Genomic DNA, 25,167 nt, shown 5'->3' on the forward strand with positions numbered 1-25,167 from the left:
GGTGTGAACCGTGCGACGACGATGAGTAGGTGTCGGAAAAGTAAATAGCATAGTACTATAGTATATGGTACATAGGCGGGAAAGTTGGGCCCGACTTGGAAAGAAGGCCCGCGAAAGATGTAAAATCCCCTTTTTGCCCCCAGAGTCATTTTATTTGTTTCTTTAAAACGTAAAACGACATGCCGTTTGTCATACTGATGCATACGCATAATAACCTAGAGAAACGCTTATAAAGAAAGAAAACAAAACTGGTCCAAAAACCAAACAAACCCCAACGCTTTTTCCAGACACACTCGCACTGAGTTCACAGTGTTTCCGAGTTGCCATGGCCGATTTCCAGACCTCGACTCACCGAGTCAAGTGGATCTTCACGCCTGAGGAGCTGGTAATTCACCTCCATTTGTCACTGTTCTTTGCTTTTCAGATTTTTATGTTCATTAAGGGCCTGTTTGGTTGCCGCGGTAATGAAGGAAAATATAAAAAGTCGAGGTTATTTATTGTTATCGTTGTTAATGTTTGAACTAAGCCATGCTCAATTAATGTAGCAAGGAAAATAAAGTATTAGGAGTATTGCTCTGTTTGCTTGCTTAGGAGTATTTGGAGTATTGTCATCTTCACTGTTGGGAGTATATTATTTTATTTTTTTTCAGGCTTATTTGAGTTGGGATTTGATATTTTCAAGTCTTAGAAGCTAAATTGAATTTGTGTGTGTGTGTGTGTGCGCTTATTACTTTCATTGTTCTCTGGTATAGGTCAATAAATACAAGGCTGCTACTCAAAGAGCAATACAAACATTGGAGAAGGTATGTGTAGAGTCTTGCTTTATTGGTAGTGCGTGTGCACTCTACTTTTTAGCCTTTTATTTCCTTTCTAGTATTTCTTGTTACAGATGTTTGTGTTTTTTTTTTCTTTTCCCAATAGAATAAAAGAGTTATTTGTGGAATTTTGGCTGGAATGATTTTCGGTTACTTCTAATCAAATAATTTCTTGTGAAGTATGGAGCAACACTAATGGATGTAGATGCTGATGGAACATTATCATACCCAGAACCTCAGGTTAATGGTAATGCTTTGAATATATTCAGGAGTTCTTCACTAGTTGATATGCTTTTTCTGCTTTGGAATATTTACTATTTTCAGTGGCCTTATTTTCATTTTGTCCTCCAAATGTCAGTTGACAAGCATTCTCGTCCAAAACCCCTTAGCATTGAAGAGGAGCAATTTATGCGAGTATTTTATGAGAATAAACTTCAAGAAGTGTGTAACAACTTTCACTTCCCTCATAAAGTTCAGGTTTGTGGTCTCCCTTCTGACAGAAAAATATAATTTAAGAAGTACGAGGTGTAGAAATATTGATCAGCTATAGCACTTATCCTTGTTGAATGGGTTTTATTACAGGCAACAGCTCTCATATATTTCAAGAGATTTTATCTACAATGGTCGGTGATGCAACATAATCCAAAAAATATAATGTAAGGCGGACTTATATCCATTCAATATCTCTGCCAATTGTCAATTGCATTCTGATTCTGCACAAATTCACTAAGATGTTGAGACATTGTAGAAAGCAAGTCATTGTTCTAATATCTATTGATGTGTTTGGTACCCTACTCATTATATTTGTCCGACAGCTTCTATGACGGTGACAATTACTTTCATGTACCTAATTGTTTGTGGATGATTAAATTAAATTCATTGACTTATGCACAGGTTGACCTGTATATATGCGGCTTGTAAGATAGAAGAAAACCACGTATCAGCGGAGGAGCTTGGTAAGGGGATCTCACAGGATCATCAAATGATACTCAATAATGAGATGATAGTTTATCAGGCATGGATGTGCCACACATTTCATTTTCCTTTTTTCTCTCTTGTTTATGTTTTCTTTTGTTCAATATAAGATACCGTTATTTTGCAGAGTTTGGAATTTGATCTTATTGTTTATGCACCATATCGCTCAGTTGAAGGTTTTATCGATGATATGGAGGTAAATTGTCTGCATTCCCTCCTCCCCCCCCACCCCAAAATTTTTACAAGGATGCTCTGACTTTACTATTCCTCACTCTTTGGGAGTCTGTTCTTTAAATTTCTTTGGTGTTCTATACTGCATTGTTCATTTTTTTTGTCCCTATGCATTCTAATATTCTATAGAAGCTCCACATACTTGGTGACAATTAGTATTGATTTCTAGGAATTCTGCGGATTTAAGGATGACCAGCTTCAAATGCTGAAGGTAATTGTTGCTATTTTTTAAATTTTTATATAGCTGAATAGTGTGTTCAGTATCCGTTTCGTTACATGACAATTGTACAACTAAACCTTGAAAGTCTTTCTTTAATGGTATTCAGCATTGCATAGATAGTTTTAAATAACTGGTAGCCAATCACAAGCTTGCTTAACCATGACAATTGTACAACTAAACCTTGAAAGTCTTTCTTTAATGGTATTCAGCATTGCATAGATAGTTTTAAATAACTGGTAGCCAATCACAAGCTTGCTTAACCAGCTAATCATCTGTTTGATGGGATGTTATGTAGAATTTGCAGGACACTGCAAAGATGGATGTTGATAAAATCATGCTCACAGATGCACCACTTCTATTCCCTCCGGGGCAGGTGCACTTGGTCATTCAAGCTTCTTTGTCGTTCAAGCCCAAAATTTGGTTATTACTTTTTAAATATCAGAAATAAGTTTGGCAACTGGATTGGTGAATTTTGCTTATGAACCAAAATACCTTACCCCTTCAAGTTTGAGTGTTAGGGTTTGGTTGAAAAGGGCTAGGTTATATGAGGATTGCTTAATGAATTTGAGAAGTTGGAAATGAAGTTGGTCATGTCATAATTAGTGAGTATGATATGCAGAAAGATAAAGAAAAAGAGTATGATATATACTAAGTTGATAGGTAGCGTTTGGATCGCGGTTTGACCTTTTGATCTCTCTCTCTCTCTCTCTCCAAAAACATCGTCTTTAACTTGCCCATTTTAATTTGATGTAGTTGGCATTGGCTGCGTTGCGTAGTGCAAATCAGGTGCACAGAGTAGTCGACTTTGAGAGGTTTTGATTTAAACTTTAAGTTTCCTAATGTTTATAGTGTTTAATATGTTTTTCCATAAGTTCTATTTTTGCTTTTTCCCTTTCCCTATTGGCTTCTCAAGTATACAGTTAAACAACTATGCTGTGATGGGGAGGGATATTGGGTTTGTTGTTGGACGATACTAACAAACATTCTTTTTATGTATTCTCATTTTCAGATACCTAAGGAGCATTCTCTCTCGTCAGAGTTCTGCACATACCATATCAGAGCTAGTTGAATTCCTTAATGAAATAGATTCTTGGGTATAAGTTCATTTAATTTTGTTGCAATCTACATTAAAGTTTGATAAACTCATTTTACTCTGAGATATGATATAGTTATATTATTAAATTCAGATTTAAAGAATTTAATCTTATATTAAATAGGAAAAAATGCTTCTTTTTGGTTTCATTTGCCAATCTACTTTCCTTCATGGCTATGTATGTAGGTAAGGAAATACAAGTTTCCTACAGACAAGGATCTCAAGCATATCAACCGGAAACTGAAATCTTGTTGGGGTCTTAGTTCACATGACGAGTATTTTCTTAAAATAATCACGTTTAGTCTGGTGCCCTTTCTTTTTGTACCAATGACAAACTTTGATTGCTTTTCAGAAGTAAGAAGCGGGATAAGAAATCAAAGCACAAGTCGAAGAAGAGCTCAAACGAAGGGCAAGTTGTACCTTCTCATAGTGTAATGTATGTTGTCCGCCATATTGGGTCTCTGACATTGTTTTGATTGAAGTTCTAGTGTGGGCTTGCCTCCCATTTGGTGGTTCAATTTTGGACACCAGCAACGGTGCCATATTGTGCAGCATGGAATTCGCCATTGTATATGGATTGTCTTGGCAATTTCTTGTTCTTGTCGTTTAGGGTTTGTGACAGACATCTAGGTTTATGCATTGCTACTGTTGCCTGAACAATTGGAATGACCCAAATTTAATTTCTCATTGTACTAACATTTTTACTCTGATTGCAGGTAAATTTACCTCGGCATTGCACATGGAAGTGGGTTGTTCAGCTCGGGCAGATACTCCAGCAATATTCTGTACAATTTATTATAGAAGAGAAAATCTGTACCCCTTCTCTAATTAGTATTTTCTTTCCTGTCGTTTCCATTTTACTTTGCATTGTTGTTCTGTTGTCAAATCATTCAATTAGGACTTCGAGTGGGATTCAGACTTTTCCTGAGTGTTTTTTTTTTGGTGATCAAGAGGGCCAAAGGCCCTAGAACAAAACTAACAATTCACTAGACGAGACCTAGCCAAGCCTATGCAATCATCAGATAAAACGGAAACACAACTCTGAGGAGGAGACTTTTCCTGAGTTTTGTAATCAACGTAACCTTAACTAATTCTTTGTTCATTTTTTTATTTTCTTTAGACTTATGTAATGTAATCAATAACGTGGAACCTAGAATGAGTAGTTTTAGACAAACAAATGAAGCAAATTATTTGACCCCTTCGACAATTAAGGAGGCTATGCCAGCAATATTTCATTATTTCTGTTGGGTTGGGGCTGGTCTAAGGCTATGGTTCAAACCAACTCCTTTTATTCACGGTCCACTTTGTGCTATATGTTACAATCATGGATAATCGTGATTAATTTATACGATTGTATTATTACAAAGTTTATCATAGATAATATATACTGCTAATGAGTAATGATCATTGGGTTAACTTGTACTTGTATGTTATATATATGCATGCACTGATCTAATAATTTGCCCTTGTATGTAATTTGTTGTTTTTTTTTTCTTATTTATGGAAAGAGATAACTTTAATAGCTGAAAGGTAATTAGGTTACAATCAAACCAGGTTTTATTAGAAATTTAAACCTCCTTATTGCATCTTCTTTGACCGTTTTCATTTCTGCAACAAACAGATCTCCCTTCTAAGAGATGACTGGTCTTCTTTGGCCTCTGCTCTCATCCCAATTAATACCTTATAGTCTTATACGTACCTCATGTTGTGGCTTTTCCTTTTCAATTTCCAAATGAAGCATACAATTATTGAAACTCCATCTCTCTCGGTTTGGCAAATAGCAAGCCCCAATGCATCTCCACAATTCATTATACATACCCTATATCTTTCACCATGATCTGCAATATCATGTGTGTGCGCACACACATACACCTTATGAATAAATAAACCTTATGATTTTATTCGTAAGTAAGGATGATGATGATATGGTAAAAGTAGGAAGTGGATACCTCTGATGGAGAAGCCAAGGAAGAAACTGAGAGCTGCTGAATAGGAATAGGAAGGCATTCATTTCTTGAGAATAAAGCTATGTGAGCAAAGAGCTCTGAAATGAGTTGTTGGGGATATAATCAAACCAAAGCAGACCAGGCAAAAAGTGGGAAATGGCTTGTGGTAATTCAAGTTTGTGTGTCATGTTAACAACTGTTAGGCAACCCCTTAGTTATGCCTTAATCAAAGACTTATATAAATGTATGTAAGGTAACGTCAGTCTTAATTGATTTTCTTTGCTTGGATGATCTTATTCTCCAATTGGAGCTATATATAGCATGTACAAGGCTAATCAATTAAGCAAATTATAATCAATCTGAATGAATCAAGCTATAAATCTCTAGTAATTGCAATCAGTTCAGACTAACTTTTTTTTTATTTTTTTGAGAGAACAGTTAGACTAACTTTAAACAATATATGTATATACATACATACAGACATTTAATTGGCTTTGATTAAGGCATAACTAATCGGGTTGTCCAACAAGAACAATGCTATGGACTAGAGGGGTAATATGCCCGGCACGAGCACGGCCTATCTGACCCATATAATTAAGATTTAGGTTCGACACGGCCTGTGGCCCATATGTGCTTGTGTCGTACTTTAAACGGGCCAGCCCGTAGGCCTTTTTAATTTTTAGTGTGAGAATAATTAAATATTAATATTCTTTTGCATGAAAATTGAATATTCTTGTTGAAAAGTTATTAACAAATAGAAAAAATAATGTGAAAAATGTCTTGCCTGATTCGAGCTCATTTTGTGCTTGTGCTGTGTTTGGTCCGTATTGTGCTCGTGCTTAATGGGCTAAAAACTTTGGCCTGACTCGACCCATTTACTTGTGTTTTTTTTTTTTTCGTATTTATTTGTTAAAGAAGTTCAGATTTACAAAATGTTGTAAATTTTGTAGGGTTTCAATTTTTAAGTTTGGGATTTCTTTACACTTTTATTTGAAAATTAATTTAAAGGTTACATATATGATTTTAAATCATCTTGGAGTAAAATTCGCGAATTTAAATAAGTTATTATTTTTCGATTGAGAAAAAAATTGAAGTGTATATATATTGGGTTTTTTTATTAAAAAGGCAAGATTTAAACCCCACTATTCCACTCGGTCCGATTGCCAAAAATTGATACTCAACCAGTCTTTTATTAATTAATGCTAGGGAAAATTAAAGCAAAATGACTCGACATTTACACCGTTTTACAATTGAGGATGCCATATTCAATTTGTTCCAATTCAGGACTCCACTTTGGTTTAACTTGTAATCAAGGATGTTTTGTCACTTCCGTCAGTTAATCCGTCAATTTTAATGACGTTGCAAAAGTATCTTTGTCATTTAACTTCAGTTTTGTCCACATGTACAAAATAAATAATAAAAAATTATAATATTTTAAAACACTTTAAATCAACTAAAAATAAAAAACAAATCACATCTACTTCCTCCCACCCCTCCCCCATTGCCGTGCCCAGCCCACCTCAACCAGTCCTAGCTTATTGGTGGCGGCCCTCTCGCCCCGATCTTCTTTTTCTCTCTTCCTCTCTCCCACTCCTCCCTATCTATTTCTTTCTCTTTGCAGCAACCTCCATCTTTCTTTCCTTTGACAAAGTAAAAAAGAAAAAGAGAAAAAAAAAACATGTTAAACCCAAAATTATAGACACCATACCAATCTTCACACAAAGGGGAGTAAAAAAGGTACATATTTCTTCACGTTCATGGTTGGGAATATTGGAGGGTTTACCTCGCTGTTGAACTCTCAGCTGGGGCTCGACTTCCTGGCAATGAGAGGCAGGTACGGGTCAAGTCTTGGTCATGGGTTTGAGGAAATCAGGCTTGGCCCGCTTGGTTATGGCAGCAGAGGGGTTTGGGCTTTTCCTGAGGTGGGTGATTTTGGAAGCGTGAACAATGTTGGTGCTTCTGGGTGCAACACGTGGCAGATGATGACAGGTGCTGAAGGTGGATTGGTCAATGAGGATTGCTTTACTTGGCCAGAGCTTGAGATTTCCATGCCAGGCAAGGGTTTGAACTTTGAAGTAGTGAATTTAATTTCTTTTGTGTCCTTAGCCTTAATATGCTTTTGTCGGTGGCATACTGAGTTTCTTAAGACATTCTCAGATGTGTCTTTTTGTTTTTGGGTCTCAGTGTCTCTCTGCGGTGTACCTGTACAAAGACCCATAATCCATTTCATTTTTTCTATTTTCTTTGCATTTTCCAAAAACCCCCAAAAAATAAAAGTAAAGAAATTTCAAAAACCTCTATACCTACTGACACTCCCCAAATTTAGCATCAGCAGCTTTCCTCCTCCATTAACTTTGTAGCTCCATTTTCTGTAAATTTTTAGCTTTTATCTCATCCGCGATCCATTTCGAATTCGGACCCGGGTCGACCATGGAGTCCAGCTTTGCCTTTGGATTTGCTTGTGGTGTTGTTTGGAATGGTTGGGAATAGTTTGGTTGCTGCAAAGAGAAAGAAAGAGATAGGGAAGAGAGGGAGAGAGCGAGAGAGAGAAAGAAGATTGAGGCAAGAGGGCTGCCACCAATAAGCTAAGACTGGTTGAGGGGGAGACTGGGCACAAGGTCTTCTCCATACATTTGTTAAAATACAATCCTCCACACATATGAGCAAAATTCAAAATTTAATACCGCAAACCCATCATTTAGAAGTGCAGTCAATCTAGAGTTTTATAGACTTTTGTAAAGTTTACAAACTTTTATTGACTTTGATAAACTTTTGTATGTGACATGTGTCAATCATGAATGTGCTATAATTCGATGATTTTGGAAACTCAAATGTTCAATTTTTCAGACATTGGGTGCCAATTAATAGGCCCAATTTGTTTAAACCCAATAAAAAAAAAAGCTCTTTAGTAAGCGTTTTAGCCCAAACCCAAACCCAACCGACCCTGTGCTTTTATACATACTGTATCCAAAGAAAGGAAAAGAAAACCCTAGAACGCAGTCGACCCTAATTTACAGAGGCAGAGGCAAACTCTCTTGACTCCATCTTCCGAATCAATCAAGTATCCACCCAAAATGACTTCTGCTCCAGTAATTGAGTTATGCTGCACGGGAATTGTGATGTTATCCACCCAAAACTCTCTTGACTGCCATGACAAGGGGATGTAACTATGTAAGACTCTATAGCTAGTGCTAGTATGCTGCAACCCAACTGTTAGACTTTTTTCCATGCGTTGAACCTTTTGAAAATATCAGATACTTGTATAGTATGCCTGACTATTCATTGTTGGAAGAGGTCCTAAGTAAATGTCTGTATAATTAGTAGTAAATCCCTTGTCTTTGATGTTTGTAACATAAAAGAGTTGCATTTCTTTAACTATGTGCTGTGTAGAGCTCTTCCTGTAGGAAGCATGTAGCAATTGTGCCTTTACAATTTTAAAACATACATATCTAGGTTTTTCATTGCTCATTTTGTTTCCTTTATGGGTATAGCTACTTCAAAAGACTATCTGGAAAAAAGTGGTGCTAAATGAATAGGGACAAAAGCAAACTTGATCCTTGCTGCTGCTGCTGGTGTTTGCAACCGGGAAAGTTGCACTGTTTACGTGCAAGATAAAACTGTTAGTTCAACACTTGCGCTGTATATGCAGTTGCAAAATAAAAAGAAGACATATTAAAAGTTAAATTTACCTTGGACTAGATTTGAGGCGAAGAACCTCACTGATCCGGCGTTGTTCTTCATAGTACGCGGCCTTATTTCGATTACGGATAAACAAAATCAAAGGGGTTTAAAGGTCAGAAAATTTCACCTCTGTTCTCGACGCAAACTTTTCCAAGTCCTCAATCCCCTATTTCGACAACAGATAATAGGAATTATCTTCAGTGACTCCACTTGTGGATGCGCATTTGTGCCTTCTGAGTTCCATGTACCAAAATCGTTTTTGGGTTGCCTGGATTCCAATAGAAGTGGAGTCATTGAAGATAATTCCTATTATCTGTTGTCGAAATGGGGGATTGAGGACTTGGAAAAGTTTGCGTCGAGAACAGAGGTGAAATTTTCTGACCTTTAAACCCCTTTGATTTTGTTTATCCGTAATAGAAATAAGGCCGCGTACTATGAAGAACAACGCCGGATCAGTGAGGTTCTTTGCCTCAAATCTAGTCCAAGGTAAATTTAACTTTTAATATGTCTTCTTTTTATTTTGCAACTGCATATACAGTGCAAGTGTTGAACTAACAGTTTTATCTTGCACGTAAACAGTGCAACTTTCCCGGTTGTCTTGAACCGTTGGTGGAACACGAGGGTGTTAAAGTACTACAAACTCAAAGGTCTTTTACAATATCCCCAGTTATGATTTTGCTATGCCATGTTTTTTCTTTTTTTGGGCATTTAATCCATCATTGCCTCTACTTATATCTTCATTGCGATGCATTGGCTGTGCAGAACCTCATAACTAGAACCTGAAGAGGGATGGCTTCAAGAAGAAATTCACCCTGCAAAACGTTATTAAAACTGTGAATGAGTTTTTTGGTAGTTAGTCCAATTTTTCTTAAAGAAATTGGCTTGATGTTTTGTTATCAAATTGTGTGAAAATATTTAGCAGTATATTTTAGTGGTAGAATAACTATTCAGACTAATCAAGGGTTATTTTGGTATGAAATGCTCTCATTTATCCTGAAAAATGTAGCCTTCTTACTAACTAATTAACATCAGCCCAAACCACAGTTTTAGCCATCCTTCTATTAAGTTTTTCTTTTGTAGTAGTGTCTTAGAACTCGAAATTGATTGAAGCAAAACACTATTTGTGTTTTCCATTGGAGATAGCCATAAGTGAGATTTAGAGTAGCTTTATTCTCCCTTTCTTTGAGCTTTCCAAAGCTGCTAATATTACCACTACTGATGAGCTGAGTCTTGTATAACTAAATTTGTCAGGTGGTGACTTTGACACGATCGAGTGCACTATCTTCATTACAAACTTCACATTTATGGAAGTATGTATGGTCAGGTTAGTTCATGATCTTAGTATCATTCGATTGATAAAATGTACAACTGGTGATCATGAGATGTAATGCATATTTTGTGTTCTTAAAGAGGAAATGAGGGGTTGCTGTGCTGTTTACCATCCCTTCCCATCTCTGCCACTATGCCCTTCCCTCTTCTACACACCTCCTCTTTAATAGAATCCAAGGCTTTTTATGTAACAGAATTTGGTCATCCAGCGGTTCTATTTGTGTCTTTTATCACTATGTCGTTCCCTCTTCTGCCTAGCATTGAAATTCTTATGTATATGACATTATTTTGAGCACCCTGATTTGTTAGGAACCTTGGGGTTCGATTAGTAGGTGGGTTTGTGGTGATATGGAATGGGGAGTAGTGGAGGACTAGGATTAGGATGGAATCCCAAACAAAAAAAAACATTGAATTTATACATACCTTATGTTGAAGGTCTTTTTATTTGATTATAATGAATTTAACACACATTTTTCTGATGTAATCAAATTAGAGCTATGACACGTGGCAGGCAATTAACGTTGACATGCAGCTTTTCTTGCAGCAGATTCTTTTGACTCTGTTTTCTAAGTTCGAAAGAACTGATAGGTTTGACTCTGTTTACGTTAACAAATGATAGATTCTCTTGCTCTTTTATTTTTCTTCTTATTATTTATTTATTTTAAAAACGTACGGTGGCTTGTCTTGCCTTTTATTTGGTTTCTTCATATTTATTTTAGGGTTTTCTTTGCTTTATGATGCTGGCTTTGGTCTTTGAATCTCTAGATTTTTTGTTTTTGTTTCTTCTTTGGGAAATATTTTGTTGCTTGGTTGATGCTGACTTTGTTTAACAAATAAATTTAAGAAAAATATAAATTCCCATTTGAAATCCCATGCAATGTCATTATAAATTGCTCGTAAACTATATGGCCTCGTTTGATGCATAGGATAGGATTGGATAGGATAAATAGCTAAATTCATGTGTATTCAAGGAAGAACATAGATGGTATCTTCTAACTTGAAGGAAGAAGATGAGAGGAACATGAGAAGAACATGGATTATTTAATCCCACTATTTTTAGGGGGATTGAAAGGGATAAGTCTCCCCTTATGATTAGTCCATTTTAATGCATCTTATTCCTTCAAGTTAGAAACTTCTTTCATACACATGAATTTAGCCATTTATCCTATCCAATTATATCCTATGCACCAAACGAGGCCATGCCTATATATATTTGCTGTAGAAATTCATTGGCTTAGTGGGTCAGTCCCCTAACCCAGTACTAATACTAATACTCAGGTTGAAAACCCACATTCTTAGTCAGCTAATTAATTTTTATTTGTGTACTTTCTATTTCAGTGAGCTTGTTTAATTTATTCAAAAATTTACTCGAAAATATATGTTATTATACTGAAACTCTAAGCTGCGGATATATATAGCAAATGACTCATTTCGTATCGAATTTGTTTCATAATTACATCCCAATCATGCAATGCACCCTATACCACTTATATTTTGACTGCCTCCTATGTTAATAGGAAGGATTACCTTGATCTTCATCCTGACTTCTTCAAAGATTACCAGCGCTGGAGGGCCGCCAAAGCCTCTGGGAATGTTTTTAAGAAACCATAGTGATCAAGCCAACCCAGGTATATGGCAGTTTAAATCTTATATTTCTTTGTTAAATTTATATGAAAGGTTTCTCAATGTTGGCTTTTGCACGCACATGGTTCTTTTTGCTTCATTGCTTGATTAGACTACGTTATTGCACCCCTGAACCCATAATTCGACACCCGAACCCAAAGTCATAACTGAAATAATAGAAATTCACACATGCACACACATGGTTCTTTTTGTTAGTTTGTGTTTTATCTATCTTACTCAAGGCCTGGTCCTCCAAACCTACATCCTTATTAGACGGTTGGCATCTACCGGTCTGTTTTTCCCCTCGTGCAAAATATGAATTGTGGGTGGTGGTTGAAACCATTTGTTTCTGAACGTGGGATCAAACAGGATGAAGTGTCCCACCTTATAACCCATTTCAGTTCTAGAACACCCCACCTTTGCTTTTGCATTTATGTCATCCACCTTCTGAGTTATATATTAGTTCTATTTGATATTAATAACCTTCATGTGGAAACCACATGTTAACTCATTCTTTGGATGTCTTGTTTTTTTTTTTTTTATAATAATTTGGTGTCCCCAAAGAAGTGCCCGACTTTATAATAGTAGACGTTAGAAATATGACAAAGACTTTCAAATTTCAATATGTAAATAAGATTTTGTGTTATGCTATAGTCGCTTACTTTCATATCCTATATTCTGATTTTGCTGTTGTCTGTGTGTTTTTATGGGTAATGCATAATCTTTTGGTTGCCTCTAATTACCCTTGTTTCTCTTAGGCAGGTCATGAATCTTACGTTTTCATCCATAAATTTATATCCAACCCACTGGAAGACTTGTGTGGAATGCTAGTTTGTAAAAATATGTACCGTGTTTTATTTCTTAGATGTCTCCCTTTCTGGAAAAGGAGTTGGATAGTTTGTGTTGGAAAACTTCTCTTGAAACTTTATCTTGCGGTAGACTGCAAGAATAATTTATAATGGGAGGATGCTGTATTTAGAACTTTATTTAAAATATCTATGTTAATACAAAATGTTGGAGCTTTTTTGGATGGGAGTTTCACTCACTCTCTCTCTCTCTCTCTCTCTCTCTCTCCAGGCATCTAGTCGAAATTGAATTTTGTTGATTTCTTTTGTTGAATCAATTAATTGTGGCTATTGCCAAGGAATTAAATTTGGAAATTTTTGAAATTTTGGCGAAATTTACCAAAATTTACCGAAATTTATCTAAATTATCGAAATTTTCATAATTTCTCCAACTTCAGAAATTCACCAAAAATAGCTCGAGATTCCAAATAATTCACCGAAAAATTTTACGAACTCGTATTAATGAGTATTAATTTCCGATAATCTCAAAATAGTCAAATTGTTATCAAAAAAATTATGAAAAATCCTACTCTTCTAATTTAATTCTGAAAAAAATAATAATCGTCAAATTCTTGAATTTTCATTTTCTAAAATTTATTTTTACACAACTAAGTTCTAGAATCACAACCAAAGGTCTAAGTTAGTTAAAATAAATTTAAAGAAATTTCTAATTCATTTAAACAAACTTTAAAACAAATTTGAAAATTTTAAATAACAAAATTACCATAAGCCAAAATTTGGGTTGGTACACTAAGTGAAGACAAAGCTTGGTTAGGTAAAAAACACAGGAAAAAAGGAAGGAAAGATAAAAAAAAAAAAAAAAAAAAAGGACTGAAGAGAGAGGCACGGGGAAAAAAAGTAAGGAAAGAAAAAAAATGAAAAAAATGAGGGGGTGTTTGAGGCCTTTGGACAATTGGAAAGAAAAAAAAAAGTTTGAGATTTTTTTTAGTTATTTTAAACTTAAAACTTTAATACATTTCTATATAAAAAAATAATTAAAAGTATCATAAAGAGCTTAAAAGCTAATATCCTAAAAAATATAGAGTATATAGGTTTTACTGTATAGATTATAGAGTATATAGAGTATTAGGATATATAGAATATATATAGTATTAGGATTTAGATTTTAGTGTATAATTAAATTATACAGTATAAACAATATACTAATTTTGTTTATTCATTATACTAATTTTATTTAACAGTATTTGCTCAAGCGCGCATTATATTCACCTTATATCACATGAAACCTACTATATAATTTGATTTCTTCAATGTTTTTTATGAATTTAGTAAATAATATGTTAAATAAACATATGGTAAAGTTTCATTTAAAATTTCCGTATTTTGATAACAATTTTCGTCATTTCTATATAATTTCTGTCGAAATTTAAAAATTTTTGAAATTTCCGTCGAAATTTCTATTAAAATTTTTTTGAAATCCGAAATTTTATTCCTTAACTATTATTCAAGCAATATATGTACATTAATGTAACGTAGAATACTTGGCACAAGATAAATAAGATTGGAATGATGCACCAAATGAGATTAGATGATCAGAATGTTGCAAGGTGATTAATGGTGGTGAACAAAGTAATATTTTCTGAGTAAATTATATTTCTTTTGGCAAGAGAATAAAATTAATTTTTTACCTTTTTATATAATATAAACGAAAAGGATTTGGGTTCGCTACAGCCTACACCAATAGCTAGGTGATGAGAATTAAATATTATTCTAATTTTTTGGATTATGATTAATTTTGCAATATATCCCTCTAGTAATTTTGCAATATATCCCCCTAGTATTACTCATAAGTTCATAAGCACCCACGGTCCGTTCTATTTTCGCTTTTAAATCTGAAAACGTCTAACATATGCGGTAGGGGTGGGCATTAGGACCGAAAATACCGAAACCATCCCATTCCGTATCATTTGGTCCCATCCTATTTTTTTTTTTTTAATCCCGTACCGATCTCAAACGGGATGGGATCGGTTCTGAAGGTTCAATACCGGGATGGTCCCTCCCGTACCGATTAATTAAAATTTAATTATTTAATAATTTAATAGGCCCAAATATCACTAAACCCATTTTATTTTTTAACTTTCAGTCTTTCACCCAAAACCAACCCACACCCGTGAGGCCCAATGGCCCATGACTCCAAATGGCCTACAATCCTAATTCCTAAATGCCTGAATCGCAAATCAGTAATCCCAAAATTGAAAAATTCCCTAAATCAGTAATCCAATCCCAATTCCCCAATTCACTTCAGAGTTCAGAGACCACTCTCCCTCGCAGCGGCCACTCTCCCTCGCAGCCCAACCCTCTCCCAGCAATAAATATTAGGATAATTTCATCTCGCGACCAGCACCAGTCAGCCTCCCACCTCAACAACCTAGCCAGGCCACCACCCAATCACCTCCTTCTCTCTCTCTCTCGCTACCAGCACCAGCCGCCCAGCCAGGCTGCCACCTAATCACCTCTTTCTCTCTTTCTCGCGACCAGCACTAGCCACCCAGCCACCTCAGCCATCCAGCCAGGCCGCCACCCAGTCACCTCAAGCTCGCGCCAGACCCAGCCCAGTCGATCACCCATCTTGCCGTCCGGCCAATTTCCCAGCAACCTAAGGCCACCCAACCACCTATTTTTTTTTTTTTTTTGGGACCGGGTTGGTACCGAACCGATACCGAATTAGTTTGGTTCGGGATGAGACGGTACCAAAGCTCCAAAACACCCACCCCGTCCCGTACCGATCCCGAACCCAAAGCATGAGATGGGAACGAGATGAGGTTAGTCCCGTCCCCCTCCATCCTGTGCCCACCCCTAATATGCGGTATGCCACATAGGGCACACAGCACACTTGAGGCAAAACTTTAAAGAAAACGACGCCGTCCAGACTTCTTTTCGTTGCACGTTATAATTTCTGTCCTCTCTACCAGACCATCAACCTCCATTAAATTTAAACCCGAATTAAACCCTGCAAGTGTGAAAACTCAGAAGCAGCAAGAAAGAGATTCTAAGTTCAAGGCTTCAATGGCGTGCCAGTGCCTTGTATCCATGACCCTCTGTATACCTGTCTCCGCTTCACATGCCTTCACTAAGGTAAGTTCCCCTAGCTTTCATTCTGATTAAAATGTTAGAAAACTTGAAATTTGAAGGTAAAATCATCCAATATTTTTAAGGAGTTGGCGAAAATTAGAAGCTTTTCAGAGTGTGGGCATGCCTTGTTCTTTTCTGTAGAATTAGATGCATCTGTTTCATCTTTTTTGTTACCATTTTCTTTCATTTGGGTTTTTACCAAGTTCATTTGATTTGTTAGAGAATTCGAAAATGAGATTTTTGTTCATTTGCCATTTGCCTGCAGAGAAATCGAAGGGAAAATTACAGTAAAGAAAAAAATTCTGCTCGGCTTTTAGTGTTCAGATTATGCCCTGCTTGTATAGTTGGATTTTTTATTGATGCTTATTATATGTTAATTTAACTCTAGGAAATACCTCCAAGAAAATCAGCTCTGGTTAGACTTTCAAGCCAACCAACTTCAGGAACAGGTTCTTCAATCTCCTTTCTCAATTTCCAATTACGCTTAACTGGGTGGGAAATTGAAACATGATAAGTTTTTATTTTCAGTTCCAGTCAGATACCCAATTTTGTTCTTTGAAATTTAGTGCTTATATTGTACTTAAAAGAAAATTTTAAATCAGCTTTGAGTTGAATTTTATTCGGATTAACTCATAGTTGTCCAAAGAAGTTTACTTAAATCCCATTATATGCATAAAAGCTGTCCAATCCATGTTTTGATAACCAGTTGCACTTAGATCTTTGATTAATTTTTCATAATATATTAGTAATTAACAGAACTTAAACCATGATTGATCTTACTTAGATATTGGTTTTCTGTGTGATTCTCTTCCAACTGACAGCATGTTCTTGTCAATGCCATGGAACTTTGGTCTTGTGGTCTACTAATAGCTGAAACCAGTCCTCCCTTGTAATTGTGATACTCAACCCAAGTTTGGATAATATGACTACGTTTGTGCATACTGTGAATTGATTTTCTTTTACTGACTTGACAAGAATTTCCATTGATAATACATGTATATAATATCTTCTTATTCTAATGAGTCAACGGTAAATACGGTAAAAGATGTTATGAAAGTATTTTCTTAAAATAGGTATAATGGACTGTGTATAACCTTGAGTTTTTATGTTGCTTGAGAGAACGGAGTGTAGAAAGAAGACTAAGTGACAGAGAGAGATGGATAGAGCAAATAAACCTAAAATCTACAGTTAAGAGGGCAGTAGAGAGCATGGGCTTATTATCTTAAAATTGTGCTTTTAGCTAGTCTATATATAGGGTTTCAGTGCACCTAGTGATCCACTGCATTGATAACATTAGGCTGAGGCTGTATTTGAATTACTACAACCTCTTTTTTTTTTTTTTTTGGCCAAAGAATTACTACAACCTCAACCTTCCAAATCATATGTCAGGTTGGGGGTGTTCCAACATGAGTCCAGTGTGAAGTGTAGAAACTTCAACCCAATTTTGCTCAATTTTCAGGAAGTTAGGATCTCTTCAAGGTACTAGTAAGCTCCTTTTCTTTTTGGTTGATAATGTGATTTAATTGAATATAAGGGATTTATGAAAGAAAAGAAAAAACAGAATGAAAAAAGAGAGGGAATGCAAAAAGATGTTTCTTCTTTATTACTTTGAAGTTTTTTAGTCCATTTTCTTCTCATTTATCAATGTAAACAAAACAAGCCTATCAAGATGCTATGCCTAAGACACAATGCATTAGACATATTTACATTTAACTCTCAAACACATGGTTCTTGCTTGCCTTGTTTAAGCTGACTGTATGAATTACATTTGCAGCTGCAAAGCCTTCTGCTTCTTGCAGTACAAATGAAGGCATATCATCTTTGAATCGGAGTTATCAACACCATCTCCTGCGACCCTCAAAAACTGTTTTTGATATCATGTCTTGTCACATGAATGTACATTCTTGTAGCCACATTATCATATATGGATATTGGGTAGGACCTGATATTGATGATGGTTGGGGTTATGTGGAAGCTTTTGTTAATCCAATTACTTGAGATTATTCCTCCTTTTGGCAACCGTATTAGCTTACGTTTCTTGCTTTACTGGATGGATATCAAATGTGGAAGAATGAGGAAATGATGCAAATAAAGAGCACCATGATTTTACCAAATTATTTGTCTCAATGAGGTAGCCCTCAATTATTTCGTAAATGTTGTAAGCTGATTTCACGTACAGATCGATCCATTCGATAAACACTTTCATTGTGTTAACAACGGCCAGGATATTTACTTCTAGTCCCAAATTATGGATGAAAATGCTAAGAATTTAGAATAGGGGATTTCTTGTACTTCTTGGCATTGATCATGACAATCTGCAAACAGAAGGACCTGATATTGATCATGACAATCTGCAACTGGAAACATAAGTACTTCTAGTCCCTAGCTCTGTTTCCAGTTGCAGATTGTCATGATCTCTGCATGCCGGCATTAAGTTTTGTGGACCATTAGGCTTCCTAGGCAAACCATTAACCATGGACCATTAGGGTTAATTAATTCGAAGAAGATTAATGTAGCCTTTGAAATCTATCCTAGGACAGATTCACAGTCACATAGACAACCCATCAATCTCTTTGCCCTTTGTCATGGAAAATGGGTGCACCAAAAGCTTTACAATGGCTGGTTTGCCATTATTATAAGGCTTTATTATACTTTACTTATCTGAACTTTGAGCTCAATCTCACTTCACCTAAACAAAAAATTGTGTCAATTTATCACCTAAATGAAAAATTTGTTGCAATGTACCACCTATGTTTCATTTTGTCTAAATTTTTGTTAAAAATAAAAGTGTTTTGGTCTTTTTAAGTCAGTTTTTTATTGTGTTAAAACAAATAAAGTGTAAAAAAATCATTTTTTCTAACAATAGAAACTTGAAAATGAGCAAAAAACTCTTATTTTTAACAAAAGTTTAAACAAAATGAGCCAGAGGTGGTATATTGCAACAAATTTTTAATTCATGTGGTAAATTGACACAATTTTTTTTTAGGTGGTGAAGTGAGATTGAGCTCAAAGTACATGTGGTTAAAATGTGAAAAAACCTTATTATAAATTGGAATTCACTGTTGCCAAAGTGGCATCTGAATATCTGATGTGAATCATGTGATTAATATTTAAGAAGGTTAATTATGAAGCTCGATGCCGTGAATCCATGGTCGGAGTTCGTGGAAGCAGCTTTTATCTGATATCACCCATGCATGCATATATAAAGAAACTCAGCCCATTCCCATAGTACTATTGCAATGCAGCAATAGTATTATTGGTCCCATTATTTTCTAGGATTCCGATATTATTCTTTCAAGAAAATCCTTACATTCTGTAAGGGGAAAATGGGTCCCAAAAATTTGAGGTTTTCAAGATAATTCCATAATTAAAGAGCCTCATATAGTCATATGGCACTACATTGCAAAGGTTTCGTCCTAACGTTTTAAGGTTTTCGAAATTATTCTATCAATAAAGTTTAAGGTTTCGTCCTAAATCTTTTAATCAGTTTTTGTTTCTCAATTCAAAACACCTCCCCCTCTCACCCCCCAAATATATTTTCCAGAAGATATTTGCAGGGCCGATCTTGAAATTAATTTTGAGAGTCTGAAGGGAACAAATGCATATTTTTCATATGAAAAAATTATTTGAAATTTTGAAAAATGTTGTTTTGTTTGTATTTGATGTTTTTGTGATAGAATTGTTAAGCATTTGAGTGATGAGTTTAATTAGTCCAAAAAATTGATCCCTTTAACCGGGGTTAGGGCACTCGATCTATTTAGGATCATAATTGAAAAAATATATATATAATTAGACGTAACGTACACTTTTATAAACTCAAAATTTGGGAATTCAAGACGGTTGCCTCATCTGGCTCCCCATCGGAATGGCCTTGTTATGAAAATTGGGAAACATTGTTATCATGTGGGCTTTCTAATTTTTATTTTTTTGGTAACTTAGTTAATTATGAATTGGGGGGGATACTGGGGAGAGATTATGATAGTTGAGAAGTGGTCCCCTGAGACCTTATAGAAACCCTAGGTGTTGATTGCATGTTGAAACCCTAACTCTGACAGCTTCTAATTATATTAGTAGGGGTTTAATTTACAGTATTCTTGTACGGGAAGATTACCCTAATCCTGTAAATCCATACGCATATAGTAATTAAACTATAAAGCATGCCTAAGATTCTATTGGACTTTCACGGTAACTCATGTTTATCTAAAGCAACAAACATATATAGTGGTCCCTGCTGGTTATAGGTTTAATCAAACCCTAAACCCTAGTACATTATTAATCTACTTTCTGACTATGTAATTTGATGGGAAATATTGATAATTACTTGTATTAATTGAGTCTTAATGTCTAACCTGCAGTATGGTATACTGAATATACTATTGTTTGCTGCTATGAAACTCTATCTCTTAGAAATCTTGTACCGGCCGGCCGGTAAATTAAGTCTAGTAGAAATTAAATTACTGGCTATAAGTCTATAAGATAATTAATAATATATATATTCTCTAGTACGGTGCTGCTTTAATTTGTGTGTGTGTAAGAAGGGGGAGGATTGATATGGTCAGCTCAAGATAGCTGAAACTGATATATATAGTTAATTAGTTTGTCTTCACTTCAACATTTAGTTAATTAGCTCTCGTGGATGATATGCCCGCAGGTTTTGATTGATATGGTTAAATGTTGTGAGACAATTAATTAATTAGGATACTATTAATTTCATCAACTTAATTATTAGCTAGTTCGCAATTAGCTTATTAATTATTTTTTACAGCTTCCTAATTATAAGTAAGAACTAGTTCTTGAACATATATTAATTAAACAATACTGTATTTCAGTGGAAGAAGAAAAGAAAGAAAAGAAATGTAGGTATATCTTGATCGATCTCAAACATAAATAAGCTCTTAATTCAACTATTATTTTCAGAGCTTTCAATTCTCCTTGGATTCTATTTGATCGGAAAAAGCTCTAAAGATCGAAATTAAGTGATGAAGATGGATTTCTCAGTGTGGGCCGTTGCGCATGGTGTTGAAAGATCTCATTTCAAATGGATTTTTCAGTACTTCCTGGCTAGTACTGTCTGTTAATTCAAGTACCATCATATATATAATATATATATACAATTCTGAGCTAATATTAATTATTTATAAAACCCATAACAATTAAAACAAGGTACAACGTACATAGATAATATATATATATATATAGTTCATCTCATTATCCAAAATCTCCTCCCGGCCTCCACTAAAAAAAAAAAAAAAAAACTAAGAACTAAAAAAGGGAAATACAAAAAAATGCAAGAGCTAGAAACATGAATATATATATATATATATATATAATTGAGGACAGGAGAATTAAAGATACAATTAATTAACATGCATTACCTGATCAGACTAGCAATTAAGCAAATGAAGTCAGTACTACTTCATACTTCATATATATATATAGCTCACAATCTCTACATACTTGGGATAATATAGATCTGTTGAGCCATCACATTGCAACAGGTTCCATCATGATCATGATCATCAAATGATGAAGTATTTGATAAATAGTATTAATTAATTGTAATCCTCATGATCCTTCTGATGAAGCATCCGAAACTCCAGATTTGGGGTCTGACTTTGGTCCCCTACCTGGTTGACCCCATGAGTAGTTGGTTGTTTGCGTTTGATCTGATGTTGGGGTTTGTTGGTGTTTTGGTTATTAGAAGCAGAAGCAGAAGCAGAAGCAGCAGCAGAAGCAGCAACAGCTTCTCTATATTTATGCAAGTAGGCAAGTGTGGCCTGCGCGTAGTTATCAAATCCAAGAGCACTCAGAGCCCAACAGATGTCGTCCCCATTCACCGTCTTGCGATTCTCCTTGTGACACTTGTCAGACGCCTCACCCGTCACAAAACTTACAAACTCTGTCGCGCACTCTTGCATTCTTTGCTTCGCCTCCTTTGAAATTTTCGCTCTCCCCGGAAGAATTTGCTTCATGATCCGACCCACGTTTGCAATTGGCAGCATCTCATCTTGCTCATTATCAACCATGTCTACAATTACAATCACCTTGCTAGCTAGATTATCACTTGATTTTGCAAATTTCAAACGGATGAAAATCACTAATTGTGTATTTATAGATGTTTATGCATATGCGTGTAAGTACGCGCATACACTCTGCGCGTAATGTTTACGCCACAAATTATGATGTTAATATATAATTATATGCTAATATGTAAGTGGCCGGCTTAGTTTAGTCTAAATACGGTACCATAATCAGTATTATACATAAAATAAGAAATCAATGAAGAAAAAAATTATAATATATATGATGATAAATATGATCTAATTAATTTGTAGAAGCTAGTACTTGCCATGTTTATTTTTAGCACAATATATTGTGAAAAGCTTCTTTGAAGCTGCCGAGATGAATTGAATGGCGCATGATTTTGTTGCACAAATAATCATTATCATATTTAAACGGTCAAAATTATGATCATCAAATTAACTAGCTAAAGCTTAATTAAGATAGCCAAAAACTTTTCCAGTAAATAGATCTACTTATACCTACTAACTTGTGGTTTAATAGAATTTTTTTCTACAATATTGAAGAGGTTTCAATATTGATCCAATTATAATTACATTAACAAGGCTTTTAGGCTTCTAGCTATATATATATACTTCATCTTAATATTTGTGAGTTCAATACTTCAATATTATCAGCTTTCTTCTGCGAAGAAAATGGTTTAATTGTAGTACAAATGGTCCCCACCAAACCTGTAATTAATGCTCTTACTAAATCCAGATTAATTAATTAGCTTAAAGCATTCTTGTAGTTCGTACTATTGAGATGTGTGGATGACCTTTGTACACGCTTCATGTTTAGGGATGGACTACCTAAAAAGGACTGATTACAACTAAGCTTAGTGTTTGATTAGCTCATCCAATATTATCTTCGGTTTAATTTAATATTATGCGTTTGTCACTCTATTTGGTGGCAAACAGGCAAATTAAAGCATTTCTTTTTCTTTTTTTTTTGGCCAAAAAGCATTTCTTTTTTACCTGTGAATGTAAGTATATGTTAGGTTTTGGTCAGGTCCTGCAACTCCTTCGTCAACTTTTAATGCTTATGAATAAGATGCTAATCAATGAGACCTAACTACGACCTAAATTATTAATCTCTCTAATTAATTAGCTAGATATAAATTATTAAGGCTTATTTAACATTTTCTTACAAAAATAGCTAGATAAATTAAATTTCTATAAATTAATGCCTTAGTATTTTGCATGTTAAATTTTAGAAGTGCGATGCTGTAATATTGCACTATATTATATATATAGTTCTCTTGTTGCAGATTGCTACTTTAAGTTGAAATTTGACCATAAAGAAGTTTAAACTATGCTAAAGCCAAGTATATATAATTATATAGAATTTTAGTTTTTAGACCACTAAGAAACATCAAGGACCACCATGGTCACGATGACAATCAAGGATCGAGTATATTAGTAAAGAAAAAAAGGTAGTATAGCTAATATATATGGAAGTTTTAGTTCAAATTAATTAAAACCTAGCTAGCTATATAAAATCAAGTATGGATAATATTAGCAAACCATATCCACAAATTAATGAATAAATTAAGCTAGCCTTGTATTGTATGATCACTAGCTACCTAGCTAGCTAATGCATATATACCCAAATTAAGTAGGTTGGGTCTTATGATATGGTTGCTTTCAACGTTAAAACCAGGATTTTGATCATTAAAATAATAAGATTGACTTAAGCTTAGCCTATATATGAGTGTGACCTGTCTTTCATATGCTTGAATAAAAAAATTAAATATAAACTAAGTTGCACAAAGGTTTAATCTTTTATTAAAAAATTAATCTAGGGTTGGAAATTTATTAGGTATGGGCACAACACAGGAGGACCCTACAAAAACCCTAGATACTTGGAAGAGCTTTCGGGGACCTATTAATTAGGAGAATATATATAATTATTGTACTGTGTTCCTCTTTTTGTAGGCCAGCCATAACCCAACTTTATTTTGATTCCATTCTTTTTTTTTTTGGTCGGAGTTTTTATTCCATTCCATTATTTCCTTTTTTATACCTTAATTACTCAATTTACTCTAATATGGGCTGTGGGCATCTGATCTGATCAAGTTTCAGTTTGAAACAAGAAAATTCAATTTGACATGAAATAATTGAGGACTGAGGAGTGCTTCATGATTCCCTTGCTAGCTTATATATGGGGAAAGTCTCTGGACTTGCTTTGTAAAGCATTAAGTGTATATAATCCCAGAACAAATATTTTAACCGACATGGGATGATATATATATTTATTTAGTCCAAAAGATATGATCTCTATTACATCTTTCGCTATAATCTTCATTTAGTTTGGAGTACTTTTCGTACTCCATGATTCTCATTCAGCCAATGAAACAAGCATGGTGCCTACATAGGACCTACGCAAAAAAGCAATCTATACATGGCTAAAAATAACATTAGAGATATCAGCGAAATATGTAGCGGATTTTATGTGTATTTTTGTTTAATTAATAATTATCGTTCGTAAGTTTTGAACTTAAGATAGCTCTAATAAAGGGAGATTGAATATCATTCATTAGATTAAATGGTTATTGACTTCTACCTATATAGTTAATTACCAATTAATATAACGCGTAATAGATTATTTTTTTACTTATAGTAAATAAATGAAATAGTATCACATTAGTTGAGATATAAGAGAATAAAATAATAGTTGACAGGGGCAAAGCTACATGTGGACCGAAGGTGGCCTGGGCCCCCAGCCCAACCCAGATGTAGCTCTATACATATTTTAGAAAAATTTAAAAAATATTTATAATAATATTAAAAAATTTGGAAAAAACTTATGTAGATCCCCCAATTAAAACATTTATATTCTTGGCCATTCCAGAAAAAATGGCTCCGCCCATCATAGTTTATACCTCTAATATTATTTTAAAATGAATTTTTTCTAATTAATTATCAAACTTGTTGAGCATGTCTTGAAAAAAATTAATTTATTTGGTAAAGAAAGAAAAAGAAAAAGGCATGGCTTGGTTGCCTTGATCCTCAAAGAACGGCTGCCCATTGGCAAAGGGTGACGGGTTGATATCCCGAACACGAGAGAAAGCCCAAAACAGGCCCAAAACCAAAGCAAGGGGCCCAAAGAGGGGGAGCCACGAGAGCTACGGCCCATCATTCAAAGGGCAACCCAAAAGGAAAAGCAGGGAGGACAATGGTCCTGAAATCCAAGTTGTATGAAGCAAGGCCAACGCATTAGGCATGTGGTCATTCAACTGAACATCTCATAAATC

The 25,167-nt window shown here is 34.9% G+C and overlaps 4 protein-coding genes across 20 annotated transcripts; 3 read left to right on the forward strand and 1 right to left on the reverse strand.

Annotated features, from left to right (window-relative positions):
* The first annotated feature begins 251 nt into the window (after positions 1 to 251).
* On the forward strand, positions 252 to 4,611 carry CYCH;1 (cyclin H;1). 2 transcript variants are annotated; one of them, XM_086246423.1, is made up of 14 exons: positions 252 to 385; positions 753 to 803; positions 996 to 1,062; positions 1,174 to 1,292; positions 1,398 to 1,471; positions 1,710 to 1,830; positions 1,918 to 1,986; positions 2,191 to 2,232; positions 2,537 to 2,614; positions 2,995 to 3,053; positions 3,251 to 3,335; positions 3,521 to 3,609; positions 3,687 to 3,770; positions 4,051 to 4,611. In XM_086246423.1, the coding sequence occupies exons 1-14, from the start codon at positions 326 to 328 to the stop codon at positions 4,052 to 4,054; spliced, it is 1,002 nt and encodes a 333-aa protein (XP_086102549.1). In that variant the 5' UTR covers positions 252 to 325; the 3' UTR covers positions 4,055 to 4,611. The 2 variants fall into 2 exon arrangements, with proteins under 2 accessions (XP_086102549.1, XP_086102550.1); XM_086246424.1 differs by having other exon boundaries at positions 2,546 to 2,614.
* A 2,151-nt stretch (positions 4,612 to 6,762) lies between these two features.
* LOC147281031 (uncharacterized) lies at positions 6,763 to 12,937 on the forward strand. 16 transcript variants are annotated; one of them, XM_086246426.1, is made up of 5 exons: positions 6,763 to 7,335; positions 10,213 to 10,280; positions 10,784 to 10,878; positions 11,808 to 11,918; positions 12,672 to 12,937. In XM_086246426.1, exons 1-4 carry the CDS (start codon positions 7,038 to 7,040, stop codon positions 11,899 to 11,901), a joined length of 555 nt encoding a protein of 184 aa, XP_086102552.1. In that variant the 5' UTR covers positions 6,763 to 7,037; the 3' UTR covers positions 11,902 to 11,918; positions 12,672 to 12,937. The 16 variants fall into 16 exon arrangements, 6 of the variants coding, with proteins under 6 accessions (XP_086102552.1, XP_086102553.1, XP_086102555.1 ...); XM_086246427.1 differs by having other exon boundaries at positions 12,676 to 12,937; XR_015122816.1 differs by lacking the exon at positions 6,763 to 7,335 and adding exons at positions 8,216 to 8,451; positions 9,724 to 9,810 and having other exon boundaries at positions 10,213 to 10,285; positions 10,784 to 11,918; positions 12,676 to 12,937.
* A 2,775-nt stretch (positions 12,938 to 15,712) lies between these two features.
* On the forward strand, positions 15,713 to 17,945 carry LOC147281032 (uncharacterized). Its single transcript, XM_086246432.1, has 3 exons — positions 15,713 to 15,854; positions 16,240 to 16,300; positions 17,626 to 17,945. The coding sequence occupies exons 1-3, from the start codon at positions 15,786 to 15,788 to the stop codon at positions 17,847 to 17,849; spliced, it is 354 nt and encodes a 117-aa protein (XP_086102558.1). The 5' UTR covers positions 15,713 to 15,785; the 3' UTR covers positions 17,850 to 17,945.
* A 3,458-nt stretch (positions 17,946 to 21,403) lies between these two features.
* On the reverse strand, positions 21,404 to 21,889 carry NF-YB4 (nuclear factor Y, subunit B4). The gene has a single exon (XM_086246464.1). The coding sequence runs from the start codon at positions 21,875 to 21,877 to the stop codon at positions 21,404 to 21,406; it is 474 nt and encodes a 157-aa protein (XP_086102590.1). The 5' UTR covers positions 21,878 to 21,889.
* Positions 21,890 to 25,167: the final 3,278 nt, after the last annotated feature.

This window comes from Dryas octopetala, chromosome 6, assembly GCF_963921425.1.
Source record: "Dryas octopetala chromosome 6, drDryOcto1.1, whole genome shotgun sequence".
Classification (NCBI taxonomy): domain Eukaryota; kingdom Viridiplantae; phylum Streptophyta; class Magnoliopsida; order Rosales; family Rosaceae; genus Dryas; species Dryas octopetala.

Coding starts and splice junctions, on each gene's coding strand:
- LOC147281031 (XM_086246425.1), top strand. CDS start 7,038: ATGGTTGGGAATATTGGAGGGTTTACCTCGCTGTTGAACTCTCAGCTG. Junction 7,336..11,807: donor GCTTGAGATTTCCATGCCAG/GCAAGGGTTTGA, acceptor CTATGTTAATAG/GAAGGATTACCTTGATCTTC. Junction 11,919..12,675: donor TAGTGATCAAGCCAACCCAG/GTATATGGCAGT, acceptor TCTCTTAGGCAG/GTCATGAATCTTACGTTTTC.
- LOC147281032 (XM_086246432.1), top strand. CDS start 15,786: ATGGCGTGCCAGTGCCTTGTATCCATGACCCTCTGTATACCTGTCTCC. Junction 15,855..16,239: donor CTTCACATGCCTTCACTAAG/GTAAGTTCCCCT, acceptor ATTTAACTCTAG/GAAATACCTCCAAGAAAATC. Junction 16,301..17,625: donor CCAACCAACTTCAGGAACAG/GTTCTTCAATCT, acceptor TTACATTTGCAG/CTGCAAAGCCTTCTGCTTCT.
- NF-YB4 (XM_086246464.1), bottom strand. CDS start 21,877: ATGGTTGATAATGAGCAAGATGAGATGCTGCCAATTGCAAACGTGGGT.